Source organism: Lissotriton vulgaris, chromosome 6 (genome assembly GCF_964263255.1).
Source record: "Lissotriton vulgaris chromosome 6, aLisVul1.2, whole genome shotgun sequence".
NCBI lineage: Eukaryota > Metazoa > Chordata > Amphibia > Caudata > Salamandridae > Lissotriton > Lissotriton vulgaris.
The window spans coordinates 719497928-719523165 of record NC_141694.1 but is presented as its reverse complement, the minus strand read 5'-3'; the positions used below and the strand labels follow the sequence as shown (position 1 = coordinate 719523165).

The 25238-nt window shown below is 43.2% G+C and overlaps 1 protein-coding gene across 1 annotated transcript in view; it reads right to left on the bottom strand.

Annotated features, from left to right (window-relative positions):
- PREP (prolyl endopeptidase) overlaps positions 1–25238 on the bottom strand; it is a 721276-nt gene that overhangs the window by 182983 nt on the left and 513055 nt on the right. Inside the window, exon 10 of the mRNA XM_086926706.1 lies at positions 16158–16261. Coding sequence (XP_086782832.1) covers positions 16158–16261 — 104 coding nt within the window. The remainder of the gene's footprint in view (positions 1–16157; positions 16262–25238) is intronic.

Sequence of the window (25238 nt, the reverse complement as noted above, 5' to 3'; positions counted from 1 at the left end):
GCTAGTCTAGCGACTCGAGGACAATCTGTCTGGGTGAAAATCTGACACCCCGGAGGACAGGCTGAAAGTCTGAAACTTTGGAGCGCAGTAAACTTTGGAAACGCGGGGAGGGGGAAACAGAGTTCTCGCGAGGAGGGAGCGTTGGGGCCCAACTTACTGCTGCGGTAAAAGCTTTCTTATTTTCTCTATGGGGCGAAACAGATGGCCCCATAAAGAAGATAAGAAAGCTTTTACCACAAACGTAAGTCGAGGAACCCAGTCTGAAAAGGAGGGGGCTTAGCGAGAAAGAAGAACGTCACTAGGACCTCTTCTCCAATGGCTGGTCGCTGTTTAGGAGGCCAGCCAATGGAAAAGAGGGGCGGGGTTTAACCTCGCTAGTGAAACTCTCCCTCCATCATTAAATCTCGCCAGCTTGACTGCGCATGTGCGCAGTCTTTCGCTGGCTGAAACCTAAAAAGGGACCGACTAGGGAGTGTGCTTGTCAATAGGAGGCATGTATGCCTAGGACATGCATGGGCGAGTTGTACTTGGAGCCAAAAGCCCTACTTTAACAGCTAGGGAAGCAGGTTCCTCTTGTCATGAATGGTGTGATGTTCCAATGGGTAAAGTGGTAGTCATTTTTGAGAAAATCTGCCCTTCATGGTTTGAACACAAGTGACTGTGCTGGATACACCCATCTCTGTTTAGCGGAAGGAGATATTTTCACCAAAGAGGGAATGTGTGACCAGAAGGCCAGTTCCTGAAGCCCAGCAGCTGAATCCATCAGCGATTACATAGCTGATGCATTTATGTTGTGGGGAAGTTTTCTAGGTAACAATTGGATAATTGCTCACTTCCGTTAAAGACTACTGATAAAAATGCAATATTTTTGAGGAAGCAAAGTTTTCAGTTTCTATTTGTCCTATCATTCTGACTAATGAGGCATGTTCCAGATTCTTTAGGACACACGCATATATTTTACTTTGACTTTTCAGGAATTCCTCAAAAATTGGAGATTCTGAAAAAGGAAGTATATTTAAACACTTTTCTAATGGCTGTCTTCATCAATTTGCATATTGTTAATGAACAGCCTTCATAAAAAATTTTGGATTCGCCTTCATGCAATTCCTTTGCTGGAAATATTTTTGTGGAATTGAGGGTGGAATCATGGCATGCATTCGTTTTCAACATAACACTACCATGTCTCATGGCTGGGACAATAAAGCAGGACAGGGTATCTCTGATGCCTAACCATTCAAAGAAATCTTGGGTCTGGAATTATACTGGGGATATTGAAATGGATGCAGAAAAGCAAGCAGACGAAGGCAGCCTTTAAAAAAGTGATTGGTACTCATTTAGGCATGATATATGTGATTCCAAACATCTGGAACATCCTATATGGAAGGTAAGCAGATGTTCACTTAGTTGTTAATTTCATGTATTCAGAGGTGTGCGGTGCTTTGCCATAAATGTGGAAATAACTGTTGAGATAAATCAGCTCTCTGTGGACACTCATGGATGTTTGGATTTCTTAGCATCACTTATCTCGGGATAGCCCACTTCAAAACACACACTTTAAATACAAAACTCTAATCCGTGGCTGGTGTTACCCCAAAAATGTATTACATTAAAAGAAAAAAAAGTATAAAATGCTTTCATCCAAAAATGGTTTGCCTTCTACCTGATCCTCTATGAAGATTTTTTCTCATCCTAGAATGGTGATGAAATGTAATTATCAGTTCCTATATAATGGTTTGTAATGATGAAAGACTTGAAAACGTCTGTCAATTTTCATCTTAGCCAAGAGCAAAATAATGTCCAACATTTCCGTAACTGTCAGACTCGTCTGCTGAATTTCTTAAATGACATGAAAGAACCAGACATAAATTGCTTTTGATTAATAGAGTAATTTGCTTTACACTTTTGTGTCAAGTGCTAATCAATTGTAATCAGTTTTCCCACAAAATTGATTTAACACTACACACCCTGTGCTAACTGGTTTTGAAAATATAATTCAGTTCTGCAAAACCTGCATCCTGCCTTTTAAAAGAAAGAGTGTTCAATTTTAAAGCATAAATGGTGGCACACAATAATATTTTCTTGATAACTCTTCGAATATCTGGCACAAGTGCATATTTTCTGGCCTAAGTGACTAAGTCGCCTAGTTCATGATCTATACTATTAACAAAGGACACATTCTTAAAACAGTGACTGCTCAGGATAAAGGAAGTGAAGTGAACAATAGTATTATCAATGGTGCGGAGGGGCAGGGAGTGTTAAAGGGGATATTAAGGCAAAAAGGTGTGCAAACGAGCAGGAGCCAATCAATGGAACAAAGGAATTTTTAGCGACATGATCGGATTCGGCAAGCAAAACATTTGATGTTTCAAAGTGATAACACCTATCGATGCCAAAGAAAGATTATGGTACAATGAAGTATGGATACAGAAGGGAACCTACTTTAATAAAGCACAAGGAATAATTGAAGGAGCTGTGGTTTGTTAAACCTGCTTAAAACACATCTATTTTCATGCTTCTCCCAAAAGAGAAGTCTACAACCTTATCTTGTCTGCTTACCATTCTTACAAAACATCTGATTTATTTTTTTTACACCTCGTATCTTCCCAAACCCAATATTTTATCTCTGAAAACATTTTTGTATTTCAGGGAAATCAACCAATAGAGGCCCACGATTGTCATTCCTATGCTATTTTTGAACAAAACAAACCTTCAGTGCTGCAGCAGAACAGACTAGTAGCCTGGAATACTTGGTCCAAGCATACCCATTATGTAATGATTATGCCAGCCACGACCTTGGCACAGAGGGAGGTTCAACATTCATTCCATATCAGCATTTCCTTGTTTTAATAACCAGATGAACTACACTCCTTTTTTTTCACCTTACACGTACTGAAGAAGAGGTTCCCCCGATCCTGACACACTGGACTTGTGGGACGGTAGTCTTATTTTAGCTTTGATTGTGGATGCAAACTCACTAATTCTTCCAATATGAAGTTGTTGTCTATAAATTCCACTTTCTTAAACCATGATGGTGGACATAAAAAGAAAATACAATCCTTTAACCAAGCCTTTGCCCCATTCAGGGCTTTTGTTTTAAAGACAATAGTATTGAGGGCACCAATAGGATATTAGTCCTTTGAAAGCTAATCATGCTTCCTAATGAAAAGCAATTTTAGTTAAAAGTAGACCTGAGAGATGGCTGCCTTGCTCGACTTTATGCTGTGTTTGGATTATTCGAAAGAACATTTATGTGCAAGATTGGTGGTAAGAGAGTTGTCTGGGTGCATAAGGCGCCTACACCGGAATACCATATTGCCCAATTACAGTTTTGTTCAACTTCTAAGTAAGTAGCAGCTCCGTGGGTTTAGATATCCAGCTACTTTTGACTTGCCATGGGCATTTCTTGTTCTGGAAATTCAACCAAGTGCAGGAAGTTAGCACCTTTAAAAAGGGGTTACGTGAAAATTCCAAAATTGAACTGAAATCCCAGGATCAAATAAGTGCTTATGTACATAAGTGCTGGTATATCTCTGGTTATTTTGCATATGGTTTGTTTCTGGATGCAATTGTCAATCCAATGGTGATCATCTGAGATGCTGACATGTAATTTTCTTCTGTGCTGTTAATATAACTGTTGCCTTCCAGAAAGGAGGGTTAATGGACAAATTTCTGTAAGTCCGAGGGTCTGAGCAGAACTTAACACTCTAAACATAGCCAACTGTATTTTCCAGGAGGTAGATCTTTTGGCCCGGGAAGGAACCGTAGGTTTTTAGTTCAAATTTCGTGTTCTGTCAAAAAGTGGTATAACTTCTGTCTTACAAGGGCCTAGGCTCTAATGCACTTGTAATACGATGGACAGGGTATCTGCCATTTATGCGATGGAGTATCCATCTGCCAAACTCAAGGGCCCTAAGACTTTACATCACATCTAGCCACATAGCAGATGGGAGCAGCATCATCATTGGGGATTTGCAGAGTAATCCAGCTACATTTGCTCTTAGAACTAAACAGGGACAGAGGAGGTAATACAAAATTCTCTGCTGCAGACATACATGCTTACCATAGACTGCAAAGCAGATCTCCTCAATAAGTGGTGGTTAACCTCCGAGAGTTACAGTTGTTTGAAATAGTGTCCACAGGAATGCTTGGCCCACATTGGCTTGTTGGTGTGCCAGTATATTTACCAAGTAATGTTTGGAAAATGTATGTGGGGTAGACCATGTAGCTGCTTTACATACATCTGCTATGGGGATGTTTCCTAGGATGGCCAGTGAAGTTCAGTTTTTACAAGTGTAGTGAACTCTAGGAGGAATAGGTAAAGTTGTTTTAGCCTTAGCATAGCATTTTAATGCATTTAACAATAAGGCCTGCATTGCCAGATTGAGAAAAGGCTCTTCCTTTGCAAGGTTTTGAGAAAGCGATAAATAGTTGTTGTGTTTCTCTAAATGATTTAGCAGTCACGGCTGCTCCAAATATGCTGTGGTGGGGTGGTGGGGCGGCAGGGCAACAGCAGGGGCAGCGGCTGGGGGAGGGTTGAATAAAAAATAAAACTTATCTGATCTTGTGGCTGCCTCGCGCTCCGGTGCTCCTCCATTCTCAAAGACTACCCATTCAATCCAGACATTGCTCTCATGCTATAAGAGCAGCATCAGGATTGGCCAGAGTGGGCTGGTTTGACACTCTGCTCGGGCTCAGGGAGTCTGTGCTGTTTCTCCACCCGGCTGCAGCCGGGTTAGAGAAACCTAAGTGTGCATGTCTGTTGCGTGGGCCAAACAGAAATGTGGGCTTAGAAGTGCACGTAGAACTCTGCTCCTCCTTCCTTCCATCGCCAGGCCGGCCCCTACTTACACATGCTGGCTTAGCCAGCAGCTGAAAAATAAAACTAGAAGAAGATATTGTTTTATTTTTCAGCTGCTTGCTCGGAGCCAGTGGGGCGACGCTCCTCTGCCATTGTGGAGGAGCCGCCGATGTGATTTTGTCCTGTCAATATAATGCATGAGAGCTCTTTCTACATCTAAGGCATGGAGAGCCCTTTCTGCAACTGAATCAGGTGGGGAAAAAGACAGGTAGTTACGTAGATTGATTAGGATGGAATCGTGAAACCACCTTGGGAAGAAAGTTTGGGTAGGTACAAAGTACAACCCTATCCCTATGTATTTGGAAGAAGGGTTCTTCTAAAGTTAATACCTGAAGCTCACGGACACATCTGAGTGAAGTGATAGCAATTAGGAATGTTACCTTCCAGGATAAAAACTGGAGGGGGCAGGAGTGGAGGGGTTCAAATGAAGGGCCCATTAACATTGTTACTACAATATTAAGATTCCATGTGGGAGCGGGTAGCACTCATAAGCCCTTCTAAGAAGGCTTTGACAACTGGAATCCTGAATAGGGAAGTGTGTTACCTATTTTCAAGATTTGTAGCCACCACTGTTAGGGGAAGCTTTTATAGATGTAGAAGCTAAACCAGAGGTATGCAAATGAAATAAGTAGCAGACAATGTTCTGTTCTTTAGCTGCTAAGGAATCAATGTGTTTGGACTGACAATAGTGAACAAATCTTTTACATTTGGCAGCATAACAGGTCAGAGTAATAGGCCTCTGTACGAACATCCATATATAGTTGTGGGAGAACGAGGTAGCCAAATTCTAAGACTTCGGGAGACAGATTACAAGGTTGAGTGATCTGGGTGTCTGTTTCTCCATGGTTCTCTGCGAGAAGATCCTGCCTGTTCAGCAGTGCATTGGGGGGAACTATCAACATTTCAAGAAGTTCAGTGAACCATGGCTTCCGTGCCCATGTTTTTTGCCACCCGAGGGTGAGAGATGTCTGACGAAGTGCGGGAACAAGAAATAGAAGCCGTGGGAGAGGGGGAAAAGCATAATCAAATATCAAGGACCAACTCATCCATAGTGCATTGCCCTTGGACTGTGGGTATGGGAACCAGGAGCTGATGTTTGGACCTTTTTTGCGTTTTCTACTGTGGCAAAGAGATCTATTTGTGGTTGTCCCCCATACTGGAAGTATTGGAGGAGTACTTGTGGGTGGAGTTCCCAATCCCAGACTTGTTAGGGAGCGCTGCTGAGGAGTTGCCCAAACTCATTGTTTACTTCCTGGAGATACTCCGCTATCAGGTGAATGCTATAGCAGAGCCCACTTCCAAATGTTCCGGGATAACTTGGAAAGCTGCAGGACTTGATGCCCCTCTGCTTTTGGAGATAATACATGGCTGTCCAATCCAATTTAAACTTTATTTCGGTCACTGATCATAAAAGTGACAGTTCAAAAGTTCAGTACATATTCCCTGATAAGAGAATACACTTAATAATCAAAAGACATTTAAAATTCAATGTGGGCTCGGTAAAATGACAACATAACAGGTGACATAAAAATCTTAAAACCATGGGTTAAAATTATAATTAAAATGATTATATAATAGGTTAAGAATATCTTCAGCTTTAAAGTAACAGATTAAATTTGCACAGGTGCTAGACTAAAGTGCTTCGCACAGGCAAAGAATAATTAGTATTCTGATTGACCAAGTTGTAACAATAAAAGGTGTGATTCAACTAATAGGGGATGGGTATGAAATTTTGTGCGCCGGATCAGCCATACACTCTCTAGGAATTAGCAATCAAGAACACAATAGTGAGCGAGGTATCAGCCCTGCAGATTCTCAGAGCAACCCTATGTTGGCGCACTCCCAATGAGCGAAGTTGGGGGACAATCCAGCGCTCGTGCTGCTTTAAGTAGGAGGGACAAAAGAACAGCAAGTGGTCATCGGTTTCTTCACACCCTTTGCATGCTGATCAAAGTTTACTTTCCCCAAGCCACTTTTACATTGGCTGTCATGTTGTCTGTCTTGATGAGGACTACCTTGCCAATTAGATGAGGAAGGAAGGCTTTCAGTGCTAGGTGAACCTGCTAGTACCTCCAGGTGACTCATGTGGAGATCTCTCTGACTGGATTTCCAGTGGCCCTGGACAGTGAGATTTTGGGATGCGCTCCCCCCATCCTGTAAGGGAGGAGTCTGTTGTCACTGTCCTCTGGAGAACCAGGTCTAGGAAAGGCCGTCCTTTTAATAAGTTGTTGGTGTGCTACTGCTGCAGAGACTGGCAAGCTTGACACCCAATCAACACTAGATCTTCTAATTGACCCTCCGCTTGAGTGCATTGGTGTGATAAGCATTCCTGTAACTGACGCATGTTTATGTTTAGTCTGGAATGTGGTATACATGAAGCCATCATCCTGAGGAGACGCATGCCTGTTTTATTGTTACCTGTTGACCTGGTTGAAATTGGTGAATGAGTGCCTGGAATGCTTGTATCCTGGCAGTATTTGGGTAACCTATACCTAGTTGTTGCCTGAGGCTTGCCGCTAGGTAAGGATGCATTTAAAGGGGTTGAAGGTGAGATTTTAAGGTGTTGATTGTAAGGCCTAGTTGATGACGTAGGTTTATGGTAGCTTGCGTATGTTGAAAGCACTTTTGATGAGTTGTGCTTCTGATGAACCAATTGTCCAGATATCTAAGGTAAGATATGAAAGACATGTATGCTTTGCCTGCGCAATTGAGCAGCTACTAATACGAGAGAGTTGGTAAAGACCCTGGGCATGTTAGTGGCCCCAAAGAGAACCACTTTGAATTGGAAATGCTGACCGTTTATTAGAAACCTTAGATATTGGCAATATACCCTTTTCTTTTACATTTGTTTGTGAGACTTGGTTCAACCAAGTCCCAATATGGCTGACAACACTTCCTGCTTGAAGTGTTGGCAGCCAATCAAATTTCAGTAGGGTTTCAATAGGATTTTGCGGTCCGAGATAGCTATATTTTTAAAACTTAATTATTTCTGCAACTACTGAATGGATTTACACCAAATCACAAAAAAACACGTTTTCTGGACCAACATCTAGCTTTCTGACATTTGGTGTAATTCCGTTCAGAGGTTCGGGCTGTAGTTGTGTTAAAAAAATATGAAAAATCCCTATAGATATAACATGGGGAAAATGCGCTTTGAAACCCCCCTTTTTTCTTGGCCCCCGCTTGAAGGATCACCCTGAAACTTTCAACACAGCAGCTGAAACAAAAAGAGGACTTTTTAAAAATTTTCATGAAGATTCATAAAGCGGCTCCAATGTTATTGGCAAAACAAAAAACATTTTTCCTATGGAAACTTTGGTCCCAACTATAAGTACCTATATTCTCTCTTCTTCTTCAAAGAGTAGATGCTTTACTTGTGTAAAGACCGTATGCAATCAATTCTGTTTTCCCTCATTAACAGAAATCTGGAGGGCGACTCTGGTGCCATCACAACCCACCCTGAATAAGACACTATGCCAAAAGACTAATTTCTCTCTCCTTTTTTAAGGGGTAGCTGATAGCAAATGGCACTCTGTCGAATGCATGGACTCTGTAATCCAGAGTACATTATTACTGCTATAAAACAGCATACTGAAAATTGACACAAATAGGTTTAATGAATAAATTGTGAAAAAACCTTTCCCCACATTATTCCAATATGGAGGTTACTTTTGAAACATAATTTCATTAGAATTTTGTTGAACATCTATACACTGTGTCGAGCAAGATTTAGTAAACATTTTAGTTTGTATTTAAACCTAATAGCAATCGGTGATTTCAACTGAGAAAGACATATGCATTATGTATGAATATTTCTGTTCATAAAATTCACCATTCCAATATGGATGCCATTGTGACAACTGCAACAGTCCTTTTTTTTCCTTTCTGTACTATGCTTTATGTATGTCAGCTTGTCCCACAATTCAGTGTGTGAGCAAGCCTGCTGTGTCATTCGAAACGCGTAACTTAAAATAAATCATCTGCTGGTGAATTTAGCCCTCGAGTGATTGCTTTAATTGGGCGAGGGGAGACAGAAAGAGCAAAAAAAAAATTAATGAATGATGTAATATGTGACGTCATCAGCAGTGCATTGCAGGGGCGCAAGTTATAGTTAGCTGACCTACCTATAACGGCGGAATTTCTCTGGTTTTGTACGAGTGAAATGTCCAACTAACTATAACGTTCCTGAAACCTATGGTTTTTTCAGTGACTTTCTATGGTTTTTTAAATGCTAATTTCTAACTATAACGTGCCTGAAACCTATGGTTTTTTCAATGAATTTCTACGGTTTATTAAATTCTAATTTCCAACTATAACGTTCCTCAAACCTATGGTTTTTCAGTGTGTGTATATATATATATATATATATATATATATATATATATATATATATATATATCAATCCATATGGCTCTCTTTCTTTCCCGGTAGGCGCTGCTAGTTGTGGACGCGTTACTCCTACGGTTGAGCCCAACCGCTACTTTATCCAAACAACGATTCCTTCCACGGAAGGAAATCCTGGAGTCGCAATTTGCCCAATACGATTCACAAGGAGGTTGATTTCAAAGTTGTTTATTTTAATCCATAGGGTGTCAAAACCAAGACAAAAACCAACGCGTTTCGACAGCCTCCGCTGTCTTGGTCACGGTCAGTTTGAAAAGTGCATTATCACAGTTATATAAACAAACCACATTTCCTGAAACACAAAAGTTACCGCCCAAGTGGGCGTGGTTAGTATCACAAGGTCAATACCACAACCCTTAAGAGTTCTGGGTTATGTAGTTCAATCAGTCTGCTGTTGTTTCCGTTATTTTCACGGAGACATTCATGTGTTTTACCCCACACAGTCAGTATCACATGATCATTGCATCAAATCCCACCCTGCAGTGCTCTGGGTTATGTAGTTCAATCAGTCTGCTGTTGTTTCCGTTTTTTTCCGGAGACATTCACGTGTCCACCCATCATAGTCACATGTTCACTGTATCAGTTCCCACTCCTCAGAGTTCTGGATATTGTAGTTCAATTGACATGTTTTGGTTCCGTTATTTTCACGGCATTGTTCATGTGTTAACTCGCCAATGGCAAAGTTGTATTTTCAAGTTTTGATTTGGTGGGAGCTGTTTTGACTGATATGATTTCAAATATAGCCCTCCAGTGGGCTGATTGGAATCGATGCAATTAGTTTGATTGGGTCCTGGCCCTGGGGTTTGTGGGTCTTGTAGTCGGCAGGCCTGTTTTTGGCAAAGTGATTTTGGATCCCCAATTGAGGGTTGTGATTTAGGGTTTTATGGTTTTGGGTTTTCTGCCCTCCAGTGGGCTTGGAATGGTTGATTTGTTTGACGGATATTGTGATTTGGGTTTGCTTTCATCTGTGAAATAGTTCGTAAGGTGTGAAGGTGAGAATTAAAATTGTTATTGAATGCAAACGGGATGCTTTATCAGGATTAGGTTTGTTTTTAGTGGAGTTTCAAGACCTTTGGACTTTTCACAGATGTATGTAGAGTTCCTCCGATTGGTTGAGGCCAAACGGGGTCATTGTCCTGAAGTTTAGTATGTGCCTTGACTCCTTTTGCCGCAGAATTTTTTCATTGTGCCCTCCTCTTTCTGAGGGAGTCATTGTTTCGATGCCCCAAAAGCGTAGCTGTTTCCAGTCCCCCTGGTGATGGCTCTCCATATGCTTTGCGACTGCGTTGTTTCTGTCTTTGTGTGTTGTCGCACGCGCATGTTCCAAGATGCGTTTTTTCAGTTCGCATATTGTGCTTCCGATGTATCGCAGTTTGCAGGGACATTCAATCATGTATACAGTATAGTGGCTGTTGCACGTGATGCACTCCCTGATTTGCCATGTTTTTTTGTTTGGCATGGATATCTGGGTTGTCGGTTTGGCAATCTCACATGCTTTACAGTTATAACACTTGATGAAGCCTTTGGTTTTTAGCCACGCTTTTTAGGGATTTGGTGTTTTATAGTGGCTGTGTATTAGCTGGTCTTGCAAGTTTCTCGCTCTTCTGTAAGTGATTACAGGATGATTGCCCATTTTTTTACCGATTACCGGGTCCAACTGAAGGATTTTCCAGTTCTTTTTTATGATCTGGTTGATTCTTTTTGACTCCTGGCTGTAATTTAGGATTAACCTGATAGGTTCTTCTTCCTGATTATTTTCCTTGGTTTTTTGTTGTAGGCATTCCCTCCTGGGTTTTTGATTTGCTCTGTTCCAACAGCTTTGAACCACTTTCTGGTTGTATTTTCTATTGGTAAATGTTTGGATGGTATTCTTACTTTGTTTGTTCCATTCACTTTCCTCGCTGCAGATTCTTCTCAAGCGGAGGAATTCTCCATAGGGTATGCTTTCGATTAGAGATTGTTGATGAAAGCTGGTTGCTTCCAGGGTTGCATTTGTGGCTGTGCTTTTTCGATGGAGGGTTGTCTCAATGTGGTTGTTCTTTATATACACTTCCGTGTCTAGGAAAATGGCTTTGGTCTTACTTATGTTGTGGGGGAATTTCAGACAAGGTGTTTCAGTGTTCAGTATTTCAAAGTATTCGAGAAATTTTTCTTCACTGTCGTCCCATACGATGAACAGGTCATCGATAAACCTTTTCCATGACACAATGTGTTGAGTGTATTCCAAATGTCTTTCGTTCCACGCGACTGTCTCCTCCCACCATCCCATGGTGATGCAAGCATAGCTAGGGCTATAGGAAAAGCCCATTGCGGCTCCATTTTTTTGTCGGAAGATCAAGTCCCCAAATAGGAAGATATTGTTGATGAGTGATTTAGTGATCATTTCCAAGAGCATGTTGTTGTGATCTCTGAAGTGAATATTGCGTTCTTGGAGAAAGAATTTGCAAGCATTTATGCCCAGGTCATTATCGATGTTTGTGTATAGAGCCATCACATCCATAGTGATCAGTAGGAATTCAGGTTGCCAGGTTAGTTCTTTTAACATGCATAAAAAGTCAGTTGTGTCCCTTAGGTAGGATTTCAGGTTTTGTACAAAAGGGTTTAGAAAATAGTCAATGTAGTTGGCTAGGGGCTCGAACAAAGATCCCTTGGCTGACACAATGGGTCTCCCTGGTGGTTTCGTGGGGTTCTTGTGGATCTTTGGCAGAAAGTATATTGTTGCCATTTTAGGGAAATCGACAGTAAGGTATTTCTTTTCATCGTAATCCAATAGACCATTCATTTCCCAATCACTCAAGTTTTTGTCAAATTCCTTTTTGATTTTTTTCCAGTGGATTTGAGTTTAATTTTTCGTAGTATTTTGGGTTGTTTAGTTGTTCCATGGCCTCTGCGGTGTACAGGTCCCTGTCCCACAGGACCACGTTGCCCCCTTTGTCCGCAATTTTTATTTTGAAACTGGTGTCATTGTTTGGGGATTGAATGGCTTCTCTCTCTTGAATTGTTAGGTTATCTTTGCATTTACTTTTTGTGATTTTATAAAGATCATGAATGATTGCTTCCTGGAACATATCAATTTTGTTCCCTGGTGTCAATTGCGGATAAAACTTTGATTTGGCTCTCATTTTGCTTGAGCCGGCTCCCAATTGTGGTATGGCTTTGTTTAGATTAATACTGTTGCCTTCTTCCTCATTTAAATTTATGAGTGTCAAGTATGCTTCCGCTTCTTTTGCTAGGAGAGTAGAAGTGATTTCTGCTTGAGGTTTTGTTGGTTTGGGTTTATTAGGTTTTTCCATAAAAAACTTTGCCAATTTGATCTTTCTGATATATAAGTAAATATCAATTTGCGTTTGGGCCATGTTCATTCGTTGAGTGGGGCAGAAATTAATCCCTTTCTTTAAAACCTCGGTTGCTGGAAATAAAACTTACAATCGACTAAAAACCAGTGTGGTAATTTGAATGACACACGGGAGTGCACGAGGAACAAACTTCTCTGCAATATATATAGCTTGGGGTTATGACCTTAGATCTAACTGGGTCATTGAAGATGTCAGTGGTGTGGCTGAGCATGTCTTTGAGCATGGGCAAGTAGTGTGATGAGTGTTGTGTTAAGGAGAGTGTTTCAAATTAAAAATCCTCCTCTACGGGCTCTGTATGTAGCTGGCCCATATGGAAGGTAACAGCTCTACCTATTGAATCATGATGGGTAGAAGAGTTGTCAGGGTGAGATGGTTTGGCAGGAAAGAGATTTGGGTTTGTATCAGCAGGTGGACAGGTGTCATACGTAACCCAGGGGTCATCCTGTGGTGGGATATCAAAAGTGTCCCTGTCATCTCCACCCCTTTATAGGAATGGAATCACCCCCTCCAGGGAATATGGTGCAGGGGAAGCTGATGAAGCAGGTGGTGAAGGCGTATCGTGTAGAGTCGGTGTAGGTGGAGGGCTGATATGATGCACCTAGTGTCAGGGTAGATCATAATGTGCTTTTGTCTAGTGTCAGGTTCCTCTTGTAGTCTCTAAAGCACACGTTCCAGTCTCCTACCCATTTGCAGGGCAGACAATTCTTCGGCTCCAATGCTGAATTTTTGGCGCCAAAGATGGAAGCTCCGGAGCCAGACTCTGAAAGGCAGACCACTAGGCATGTCAAGATTACCTTTTTTCAGTCTGTAGATCCCATAGCAAATCAGCTGCAGCGGACACTCTAGAGGTGCAGAGGAAATATGGTCTCCCAGGGCGATGGACACTAAAACCTAGATTGATCGAGTCATCCCTTCAGGTTTTGTTAGAGTTAAAGCTTCCTTTTCAGCATTTTGTCTTCACCGTTTACTTGAAGACACTGCTTGCTCAGCAACTTCTGTCGCCGATGCATGAAGGTGAATGATAACAACTTGAATAATATTTATTTAAGGCAAGACAAACTTTAGTTCAGATAAATGCAGCTCAGATAAAGGGTCCGTTTCTTCTGACATGCAATATTTAAGTAAAATTATTCCCTCCTTTTTTTCAATGCTGCTGCAGTGTTTGTTTATTTTTCCACGTGGTAACCATAGACATCAGGGTTTTAATAATTCATAACATCTCACATAATTTCATCTGTTCAGTTTTCACTCGCTGTGTAGCAGATTTCTAATTTTCATGGTTATTGTCTCTTAAATTTCTTCACAGCCATTCTCTTTCCTGAAAACCTTTCCAGGAGCAACAGTGTTCCACATTGTGGCTCCTCTCTCATCTCCACAGTACACAAGGATGAGCGCCAATCGCCTGCTTGCAGATGGACATGAGAGCTCTGCAACTCTGTACTTGATGAACCACTGTGATTTAAAGTTGGACATGTAGTACATCTTGCCACGGGAGTCACTTCTACTGAATGGATAAATGCCAGAACGTTCCTTAATGCCCCATGGGAGGGATAAACTGATTCATACTGGTTGTTTGGACAGCGTAGTTCATGGTGGATGTTTTCCCCCACCACTTAAAAGGTCAGCAGCCGGTGCTGCTTTGCAGGCAAAAAGAGGGTAAAGGGGCTCTCATTGATTGATATTTCTGATTCAATGCACTGTCTTTCAAATTGGGTTTGAAGAGCTCCTGTGTATTCGTTAACACAAAATAACGCTGTCGCCGCTCAGATCTGCAAAACATTATGCCACAAAGTTGCTGAGCGTGCTACTCTGCAAAGCAATTTGCTGTAGTGTCCGATTCATCAAATCTTTTTGTTTTATGGAAACAGACTTAAAGTAACGGGTTATTGATGTAAACCATCAAACAGCCGAAGAGGAAATCGAAATCTTACAGTACTTTTTTTGGAAATCTAAAGATAAAGGTGGATATATACATTTGTAAAACAAGGTACTTGGTTACTTCTGCGGCTGAAAATAGGGCTGTTTAGGTTCATTTATTAGCCACCTTAGTCTCTAACATCAGGCTGTTCAGTTTTTTAGTAAAATATGAACCAAATCATTTAGCAAAATACTGTTTTCATATATTTATTGGATCCCTTTATGAGCATTAATTATTGAATAAAACAAGCGAGGCATTCTCATTTAGCATTCTAATGTTAATATCAATAATCGCATAACAAAAATACAGCTTTTCTAGGGTAATGGACTATTTTACATTACATTATTTAACAGTATAGACATATTTGCTGCTGCAGTTTTTCTACTGTTAAAGCTTTCATCTTGATTTCGTCACTTCGTAGTTTTTCAATGACAATGAGGTGGAGTGACCAGATGATATAAGTGTTATCATCTCTCCAGCACAGATAGACAAAATGGCTTCCAAGTCAAGTGATAATCATAACACAAACTGGGGAGGGTATTCTGCAGCTACAAGCTGATGATTGAGATACATTACCTTTCTTCTGCTGTAACAATTTATCTCACTGTGCAATTTCCAGAACGAGAGTGGCAAATTGATTAGTGAGGATTTGGTGAATAAACGGATACAGCTAGAATTTTCCACATTCCATATGGTATACGAAGACCTTTACAGGTCTACTGAATTAAGTAGGAGAAGTAGCAACCCATCAGTTCAAGGTAACCTTCTAGGGACAAAGCTGTGTGTGCGACAGATAGGCAGAGTGCTTCGTGGACACGCCTTAATATTCCTCTTAAATCTCGGGAGGAAAGATGATTCTAACAAAAAAACAGGCAGGCAGCCAATCAAATGAGTAATCACTTACTGAAAAGGTTGCCATGCATTGAGCCAAAGTTAGAGGAGGATCCCGACCACATACAACATATTTAAAGATATTTAAAATTTTACTTTTAATAACCCTTTAAAAATGCTATTAATTGCATTGAGACAAGTGGGTGGAATAGTGTCTTTGGTAAATCGATCTGGCTTTCATCCTTCAACATGGTGTAGCTTATATGTGAACTTCCACTGATTGAGTTTTCTCTGAATATGCACGGTTACATTTTTGTTTTGTGTAAAAAACATAAAATAAAAAAAATGTTAAGAAAGGATCACAGCCTTGAGATATACTCTCATATATGTGATCCTATATACAGAAGATCGCAAGACAGGATGCCCTTGATCAGGATACAGGGTCTGATGGGTGGGTAGTACAGGGTCTGATGGGTGGGTAGTGCAGTGTCAGTACTCACTGCTCAGGGATCGTGATTCCAAATTCGGTGCCTCCATCATGGGCCAGTGTGCACTGCTCTGCAGTATTTCAAATGTACTGATGCACCGTAAAAATGTTCTTATGTACAATTTGGTGACTTTTCAAAGAAAGGGGGCAAAAGCTTCAAGAAATATGGATACTGGTTAAGAAGTAAAATGGGAAGAGGGTTGACACTGCTCCTACTTTCAAAACAATTAAAAAAGCTGATTGTATGCAGCCTAAGCAATTACTTCTAATGTGGATGCAAGCATTTCATATGAGCATTATTACCTGCACTGTCTGGTAATCGGAAGGCTCAAATCCTTTCACAGTAACCTCTCGGAAAACAGTTGCCTCAAATTCCTCGCTGGTCAGATCACAGTGATAAATAATACCTAGGAAAGAGGTCAAGTTCAGCAACTTAGTACACATGCATCATTAAACGAAGACTGGTTCAGAAGGCATGACTGCTCAAAATAAATGACAACCTTACCCTCAGCAGGGTTAGAAAGCAACCTTGAGTAGGTCTGTAAGATTAATAATTCACAGAGACTTGTTCACTAAATAAAAGATGGAGCCCTTTGTGGAGAAAGCACAATGACAGCTTTATAAAGCGAGTCCTGTAAATTAAGAAGCGCCACTATACGACTTAACAGGATTGTATGTCATGGACCTACTTTGCATTTAGGCGCAGCATATAGGTGTGCAGGCGGTGTAATACAGCATACAACAACTTGATATTCTCAATCTAAAGAGCAGAACTGTGATGAGCCAGGCGGATGGAAAAAAATTACTCTGAGGGCTGCGCCTGCAGAAACCACATGCAAATAAAAACATCAAAAGGGAATCCTTCACCACCGGTAGGAGCCATTAATTCATGATCAAAGGGTGCCATGCGTTCATTTTACCTTGCCTGTGCTCTATCCCCTGTCAACACAAACCAAGTGTTCAATTTAACAGCATGTTTTTCAAGGCGAAGATATTTGCTCAGGCTAGAGTAAGTTTCTAGTGTCGCAATAATCAGTTAGGGGTTGTACATTCACACAGTACAGTAGCAGTCGTTTTACTTGGATCAAAAGATACGCTGAGCACGATTTTTTAAAAACACTAAGACCATATTCGCATTCTCAGATATTAATGGATTTCAGAAAACATACAACTTTTAAAAAAATTAATGCAAGCAGTAAACACACAATCCATGTTTTAAAAAAAAACAGATACTCATCGTTGATTCTGGGTAGAGAGCTGTCGAAAAATCCACTCAACTTTAAAGGACCTCAAGAAGTGGAACATGCACAACCATGTGCACTGAAAATGGATCAAGTTTTTCCCCAGACAACTATTAACTGAAAACTAGCAACCAACTAAATGAGACAGATCTATTGTTTGGTAAAAATGTAAAACATACTTGTATATATCAATTGTAAAAGATGTTAAGGCTGCTGAACTTTGCTTTTGAAAAATAGCTCACTAACGCAGGCGATTGCTGCCGATAATCAAGCCGCATTCATATTTCTAAGCATTGCCGGATAATCCAAGAACACATTTTTATAACAATAATCAAACATGTTTTTATTTCATCACAATTATTAGAGCTATCATTTTTATTAAGATCGGAAGACTGGGATGGGTATCAAACAGGATGACGTCAAGCGTCATCTTTGCTTTTTTTGTCTGGAGACAGAATACAGATGATCACATCTAACTGCCAAACTGGTAGACAGGAGGGTTACATGTGCATTTACAGCAGACCTCCACAGTGGACAAAGATCAGGAATGAAACCGTCCAGTGCAGGAGCTTATGCTTGTAAAATGTGTCAAGATTTCACATTGCTTACTTATACATGTCTACCAGCTGGGTATGGACCGAGACTAAGTACCCATGCATCATTAGAACAACTCATGACCAAATCAAGAATACACGCTAACAGTATTTGGCGATACTACCTTTTTCTGGAGGCTCTAATAATTGACTCCAGGCATAACTTCAAAGTCTAATTTCTGTTTTCACTAACATAGTGCCACAAAATATTTGAATCCCAAACACATTTCACTGGTCCTGATGATGTTCACAAGGGCCTCAACTTTTCTTTATTGATCTTACTAGGAGTATTCCCTGAAAAAGTCCAATCTGCAGGGAACAAAAAATGTATTGGCTGTTTTGGATCTTTAGATGTAACAAATTGATGCTGAAGCAATAAAGCCGTTCAAATAAAAAAATATATCTGAACATTATTTTCTTTATGATGGCATGTCACAAATGTATGCTCATACAATGCAGACTAAACACATGGAATTCAAATCTCTGTGTGCTGACCTATTGTAAGTTTGATATGGTCAGTGCTGTGTGCATACATCTGAAAGTTTCACATCCCAGCTATACAAGGTGACTACCTTGTGTGGCACAGAGTCTTCTATGGCTTAGCGTCCATTAAAAACAAGAGTACGTATGATGACCAACTTACAAATAGGGATACTCTGGTAGTGCTCAAAGATCTGCCACAGCCAGCACAGATTTAAGCATTAAATTACTTCACGAGAGGTCGTCTGATGACGAAGGTGCAGCTGAAAGACTGTCGGGGCCATATTGAAAGTACTAGAATGACTGATCACTATAGAGTGCTGTTCATTTTTTTCAAAGTTCCTTGAAATGAAGAGAGCTGGACCAAAATATCGGCAAGGGTGTATACAGGAACCTCAGGAAACACTTCAGCATGACAACGGTCCAGGGGCTGGTATCTATGCCAATCAATGAGATACAATTGTAACTTTTGAAATAAAGATATTTTCCAAATGCCTCTGTGTCTGATCACCATTGAAGCAAGGACATCAACGTTGAGTGCCCATAGTAGTGCATAAACATCTGCTCAGACTCACTGCCATCTAATTAAGTGTACATGCACTTTGAAAGACTAGAAGGAACAGATCTAAGCAAACAACCCAATTCCACCATAGGCAGTCAAAGTTGTGGCGAGGGAATAACCTCTACCTTCTTGTTAGGGAAGAGAAGTGGTATTGTGGTTGTATCATGACCCCCATCAACCTGATCACTGACTGTTAAAAAGAAACATTTAAAGGTAAAGAAGATCACTTTCAACTCAGGCAGGTTAATGTGGAGGGATGTATCTGATCAGTCCCATAGACCACATCTGAGAAAGTCCCCATAGTGGCATCGCACCTGGACTCTGATAAGTTTTTGCTATTGTGACTTGAGAAAGACTTATCATCAACAGCTTTGAAGCACTGGCTTATTATCTCATAGATGGCATAAGAATTTAGAAACCTGCACAGGCCTACATTGGCTGTACACCATTTATTTCCTTTGCTCTCCAAGGAGAGGGTACCAGGATCTCCAAGGCTTTTTGGCACTAAACACAATCCCTATGCAGAACGCCGGCAGTTCTAGAAGCCTCTAGCAACACTAGGCTGTCATGAATCTCCGGGAGAAACTGTCAGCCTGATTGACGATGATGCTGTTTATAGTGTTATGAGCTGTATTAAGAAGACCCCCTATAAACTAAATCATTACTGGGAAGTTCATAGTAAGCCTATGATTTCAAAGGATCTGGAACCATGGCTAGGTCGAAGGTTGCAAGCTCTCTGGAAGATGCCCTCGGATGGCAACCTTCAAAGCAGAGATGACTAAGGACTTTCTGCAGCAGCAGAAAGGCTGGCACCAGAGTCACAGATTTGTAAAATCTGATAAGCTGCATTGAGGCCAAATAGCAGCCTTCTGTACTGGTAATGCTGATCCTCCTATGGTAACCCCCTGCTCCGACCACAAATGTTCAAAGATATCTTTCGTACCACATCTGCTGCCACTGTCGTCGGGAATGTATATTATAACTCCCTAAATCGAGGAAGTTTCCTTCCAATCTCAAAACCACTTGTCAGTCTCCTCATTAAAAAAGAACTTTGATCCATCAGACCTAACCAAATACAGACCCATCTCTGAGGGCCAATTCCTAGAAAAAGTAACTAAGAAATCGGACACCTGTCAGACCACCAACTTCATACAAGAGCACAATCTACTCTTTGATCATCAAACAGGTTTCTGTCAAGGAAGATACACTGAATCCACTTTCATATTCATTTGGAGTAACGAGAAATTGACAGAGCACAGAAACAAAGCAACAGCACTTCTAATACTGGACCTATCAGCGACTTATGACACTGCTCACCATCAGAATCCACTACTGACCCTAGAAGGCATATGAGAAAGTATCATAAACTAGTCAGAAATCCTTTGTTTGGTTATTCCTAACCATAAAGTGCATTTCATAAATGTCAAAATGTATAATTTCACTATTGCAAATGCTACTTACCAGTATGCATCTGTTCTTGGCATGTAGGGCTGCTGACATTCATATCTGTGCATAGATCGCCGCCTAGTGTTGGGTCCGGATGATTGCACATTGTTGTCCTGGAAGAGTCTTCGAAGTATCACGAGATAGGTGGCTCCTCCCCTGGACTACAGTGCGCATGGGCATCACCTCCATCCCCAGATTGTTTTTAGCCATTGGCAGAGATGGAGTGAAGTATGTGAGTGATGCCCATGCTAAGAGCATATAAATATATGTAAATGAATGCTGCAGCTGCTACAGGCGCCGGGGAGGAGGGCGGGCGATATGAATGTCAGCAGCCCTACATGCCAAGAACAGATGCATACTGGTAAGTAGCATTTGCAGTTCGAGGCATGTGGGCTGCTGAATTCATATCTGTGCATAGAATACATAGCAGTCCCTCCATTAGCGGCGGCCGCCCGTGCCAGCTGCAGCCGTTTGAAAAAGCGTTTTGAGAACAGCCTGGCCAACAGCTGCCTGCTGTTTAGAGTGCACATCTACACAATAATGCTTTGTGAAAGTATGTGTGGTTGACCAAGTAGCTGCTCTACAAATATCTTCTAAGGGAATGTTACCTAGGAAAGCCATAGAGGCCCCCAACTTTCTAGTGGAGTGGGCTCTTGGTGGAATTGTGAGAGTGCGTTTAGCTTTAGCGTAACAGATCTGAATGCATTTCACTATCCACCTAGCGATCCCAGCTTTGGAGATAGCGTTTCCCTTGTGGTGTGTGGCAAAAGCAACGAAGAGCTGCTTGGTTTTGCGAAAATCTTTTGTCCTGTCTACATAGTACATCAAGGCTCTCTTAACGTCAAGGGTGTGGAGCATCCGCTCCGCCAGCGTCTCTGGGTTCTGGAAAAACACTGGCAACTCAATTGTCTGGTTTATATGGAATTGAGATACAACCTTGGGTAAGAATTTAGGGTTAGTGCGGAGCACAACCCTGTTAGCGTGTACCTGGAAGAAAGGTTCTTGGATGGTGAGCGCCTGCAGCTCGCTAACCCTCCGTAGCGATGTGATTGCTACTAAGAACGCAACCTTCCAAGTTAGGAACTGAAGCTCACAAGAGTGCAGTGGCTCGAAGGGAGGACCCATCAGTCTTGTAAGAACCACATTGAGGTTCCATTCTGGAGCTGGTGGTGTCCTTGGTGGAATGACTCTCTTGAGTCCTTCCAAAAAAGCCTTGATCGCAGGGACCTTAAAGAGCGACAGGTGTTGCCTATTCTGGAGGTATGCTGCCATAGCAGACAGGTGAATGCGGATGGAAGAGTACGCCAAATTGCATTGATACAGGTGGAACAAGTAACAAATGATGTTTTGAATGGAAGCATCTAACGGGTCAATATTATGGTTAACACAGTAGATGACAAACCTCTTCCATTTAGCCGCATAACAAGCTCTAGTAGTGGGCTTTCTTGCCTCTCGAATGATGTCCATGCAATCGGGAGGAAGATTGAGGTAGCCAAACTCTAGGACTTCAGGAGCCAGATCGCCAGGTTGAGCTGTTGCGGATCTGGGTGCTGAATGTCGCCATGGCTCTGCGTCAGAAGGCTGGGGGTGAGATGAAGCCTCTGATGCGGTACCACGGAGAGTTCCAGAAACGTGGTGTACCATGGTTGGCGAGCCCACGTTGGAGCAACCAGGATGAGAGTCATCGAGTGCTGCCTGAGCTTGCATGCCACCAGCGGTATCAGGGGTGCTGGGGGAAAAGCGTACGCAAATCTGCCTGACCAGTTCATCCACATCGCATTGCCCTGTGATTGCGGGTGTGGGAACCTGGCGGCGAAGCTTTGGCATTTTGCGTTCTCTTGCGTGGCGAACAGGTCTATCTCTGGATGACCCCACTTTTGGAAGTACGGTTGGAGTACTGATGGATGTATCTCCCACTCGTGCATTTGATGGCTGTGCCTGCTGAGCAGATCCGCCATCTGATTGTCCTTGCCCGGGAGATGCTCTGCCATGAGGAAGATGTTCCTCTGAATGGCCCACTTCCACATGCTCTGAGCCAGATGAGACAGCTGTGGAGAGTGTGTGCCTCCCTGTTTCTGGATGTAGTACATGGCCGTCATGTTGTCCGTCCGGATCAACACGACCTTGTTGCACAGATGTACTTTGAACGCCTTTAAGGCCATGAAGACTGCCATCAGTTCCAACACATTGATGTGCATCTTCCTTTGCTGTAGTGTCCATAGTCCCTGCACCGTGTATTGGAGTACATGCGCTCCCCATCCCTGGAGAGAGGCGTCCGTCGTCAGGATAATCTGTGGCACAGGCTCCTGGAACGGTCGGCCCTTGCAAAGGTTTCGTGGATTCCACCAATGCAGAGAGTTGTACGCCCGACCGCTCACCAACACTAGGTCTGTCAGTTGCCCATGAGCCTGAGTCCACTGACGTGCCAAGCACTCCTGAAGCGGACGCATATGCAGTCTCGCGTGCGGGACGATGGAGATGCAGGAGGCCATCATGCCTATCAACTGCATGAACACCTTCGCTGGAAGCGAGTGCTGAGGTCTGAATCGTTGGATCAGAGCTTGGATGCTGGCGATTCTCACTGAATTTGGCTGCGCAGAGGCTGCCAGCGTGTCTATCGTCGCGCCCAAATACTGCCGTACGTGGGCGGGCTGGAGATGAGATTTTGGATAGTTCAGCGAGAATCCCAGATCGTGCAGGAGATGAATAGTGCGTGACACATGGTCCGCGCACTGCTGTTCTGTCTTTGCCTGAATGAGCCAGTCGTCCAGATAAGGATAGACGTGGACGTTTTGGCGTCGCAGATGCGCCGCCACAGTCGCCAGGCACTTGGTAAAGACTCTTGGCGCTGTGGTGACCCCGAACGGCAGAACCCTGAACTGGTAGTGCTGGTCCAGGATTGTGAATCTGAGATACTTCCTGTGGGAAGGATGCAGTGGGATATGAAAATATGCATCTTTCAGATCCAGCGTAGCCAGGAAGTCCCCCTGCTGAAGCAGAGGGAGTACTTGCTGTAACGTGAGCATATGGAAGTGCTCCGAGAGAATGTACCAGTTGAGGGGCCTGAGGTCCAGGATGGGCCTGAGGAATCCGTCCTTTTTGGGGATTAGAAAATACAGGGAGTAAACGCCTGTTCCCCTTTCCTGCAACGGGACGAGCTCTATTGCCCCTTTTTGCAGCATGACTAGAACTTCCTGCTGCAACAAGGTCAAGTGCTCGCCGGACATAGGACGGCTCCTTGGGGGTATGTTTGGTGGAATGGAAGTAAGTTCCAGACAGTAACCGTACTGGATAAGAGACTTGACCCACCTGTCCGTGGTGATGGATTTCCACGCGGGCAGGAACTGTTGGAGTCTCCCCCCGACCGGTGTTGTATGGTCGGGGGGCAGTGACAAGACGTCACTGTTTGTTGGCGGTGGTGGACCTGGAGCTGTTGTTTCCACGTCCCCTGCCCTTGACGTTATTGCCTCTGTAGCCACCTCTACTCTTGTTGTTGTATGAGGTTGGAGTGTTATTTTTGTAATACTGGGTGGACTGCGATGCCTGACCCCTTGAGGTGCCTCTGGACGTGGAGCGACGAAAGGAACCGCTCCGAAACTGCTGAGACTGGAGGGCCCCCATAGACTTGGCAGTGTCAGTATCTTTTTTCATCTTTTCCAGCGTCGCATCCACCTCAGGGCCAAACAGGTGGTCAGGATTAACTGATTGGTTCAGTATTGTTGTTTGAATATCGGGCTTGAACCCTGAAATTCTAAGCCAAGCGTGCCGTCTAAGCAACACACTGGTGTTGATTGCCCTGGAGGCTGTATCGGCCACATCTAGCGCACATTTTATGGATGCGTTTGTAATGAGCTGTGCCTCCTGAATTAGCATTTCTCCTGCCTCCTTGTACTGGTCAGGCAAGTGTTGCAGTAGTGATTCTAAGGTGTCATAATGAGCCCTATCATAGCGTGCAAGTAGGGCCTGTGTGTTTGAGATTCTCCAAATGTTAGCTGCCTGTGCAGCAATTCGTTTCCCAGAGGCCTCGAAGATTTTGGACTCTTTGTCTGGGGGAGGAGCGTCACCAGTGGTTTGCGAGTTCGCCCTCTTCCGAGCGTTAGATACAACCAACGAGTCCAGAGGCAAGTGTCCCTTGATGTATGTTGGATCCGAGGGCGCTGCCTTATATTTTCTGTCAATGCGAGGGTTGATGACACGCGCCCGGGTGGGCTCCTTGAAGACCTCCGTTGCGTGTTTGAGCACCCCCTTAAGCATTGGCAGTGTTTTGACTGACTTTTCGGCCACTGAGAAAGTGTCAAATAAAAAGTCCACATCCACAGGGTCTGAGTGCAGCTCGACGTCGTGGTTAGCCGCAGCTCTCTCTCGAGTAGAGCGTTGAAGGCCGCCGAGTCCTCCGTCGGTGAGGTCTTTGCCGCAAATAGCTGCGGTTCCTGACCCGATTGCGGGTCGTCCGGGTCGGCTCCGGCAGACCAAGGTCCATGCTCCTCCTCCGGATCCGAGTACGCCGGATAGTTGTACTCGTCCCCCTCCTCATTTTCACCTTCCCCCGCATTAGAACATGTTGGAGAACGTTCCACGTGTGTGGGAGATGAAGGCTCCATAGGGTCCGACGCACCCGTCGAGTCCTTCTTGTTTTTAAGAGGAATCCGAAAATGCTCTAGCACCGGTTCCGTGGTGATTTTTCTTTTGAGGAGGGACAATTTCCCAGTATTGGCGTCGATGAAGACTTCTCGGCGCTCTTCCTCTGCGAGTGGCTGGAGCCGAGGCTTCGACACCCCCAACGCTGTTTTTGATGTCGATGTCCCTTTCGAGGTCACGTCCGCCCCCTGCTTCGGAGCGAAGGCCTTCGGCGCCGATTTTGGCGGCAGGGTGTAGCGAATAGGCGTCTGCGCCTTCGCCGGCTTCGATGCGGGCTTCGGCTTCACTCCCTCCGGCTCGGGAACCTCAGCGCTTTGAATCCGTTGGAGGGATTCAACCACCTTCTTCGCTAGTGTCGGAGAGGGCTTGACTTGCTTGTGCGCTCCCTTGGAGTCGGGAGCCGAGTCTGCCGGGGGCAGCGTCT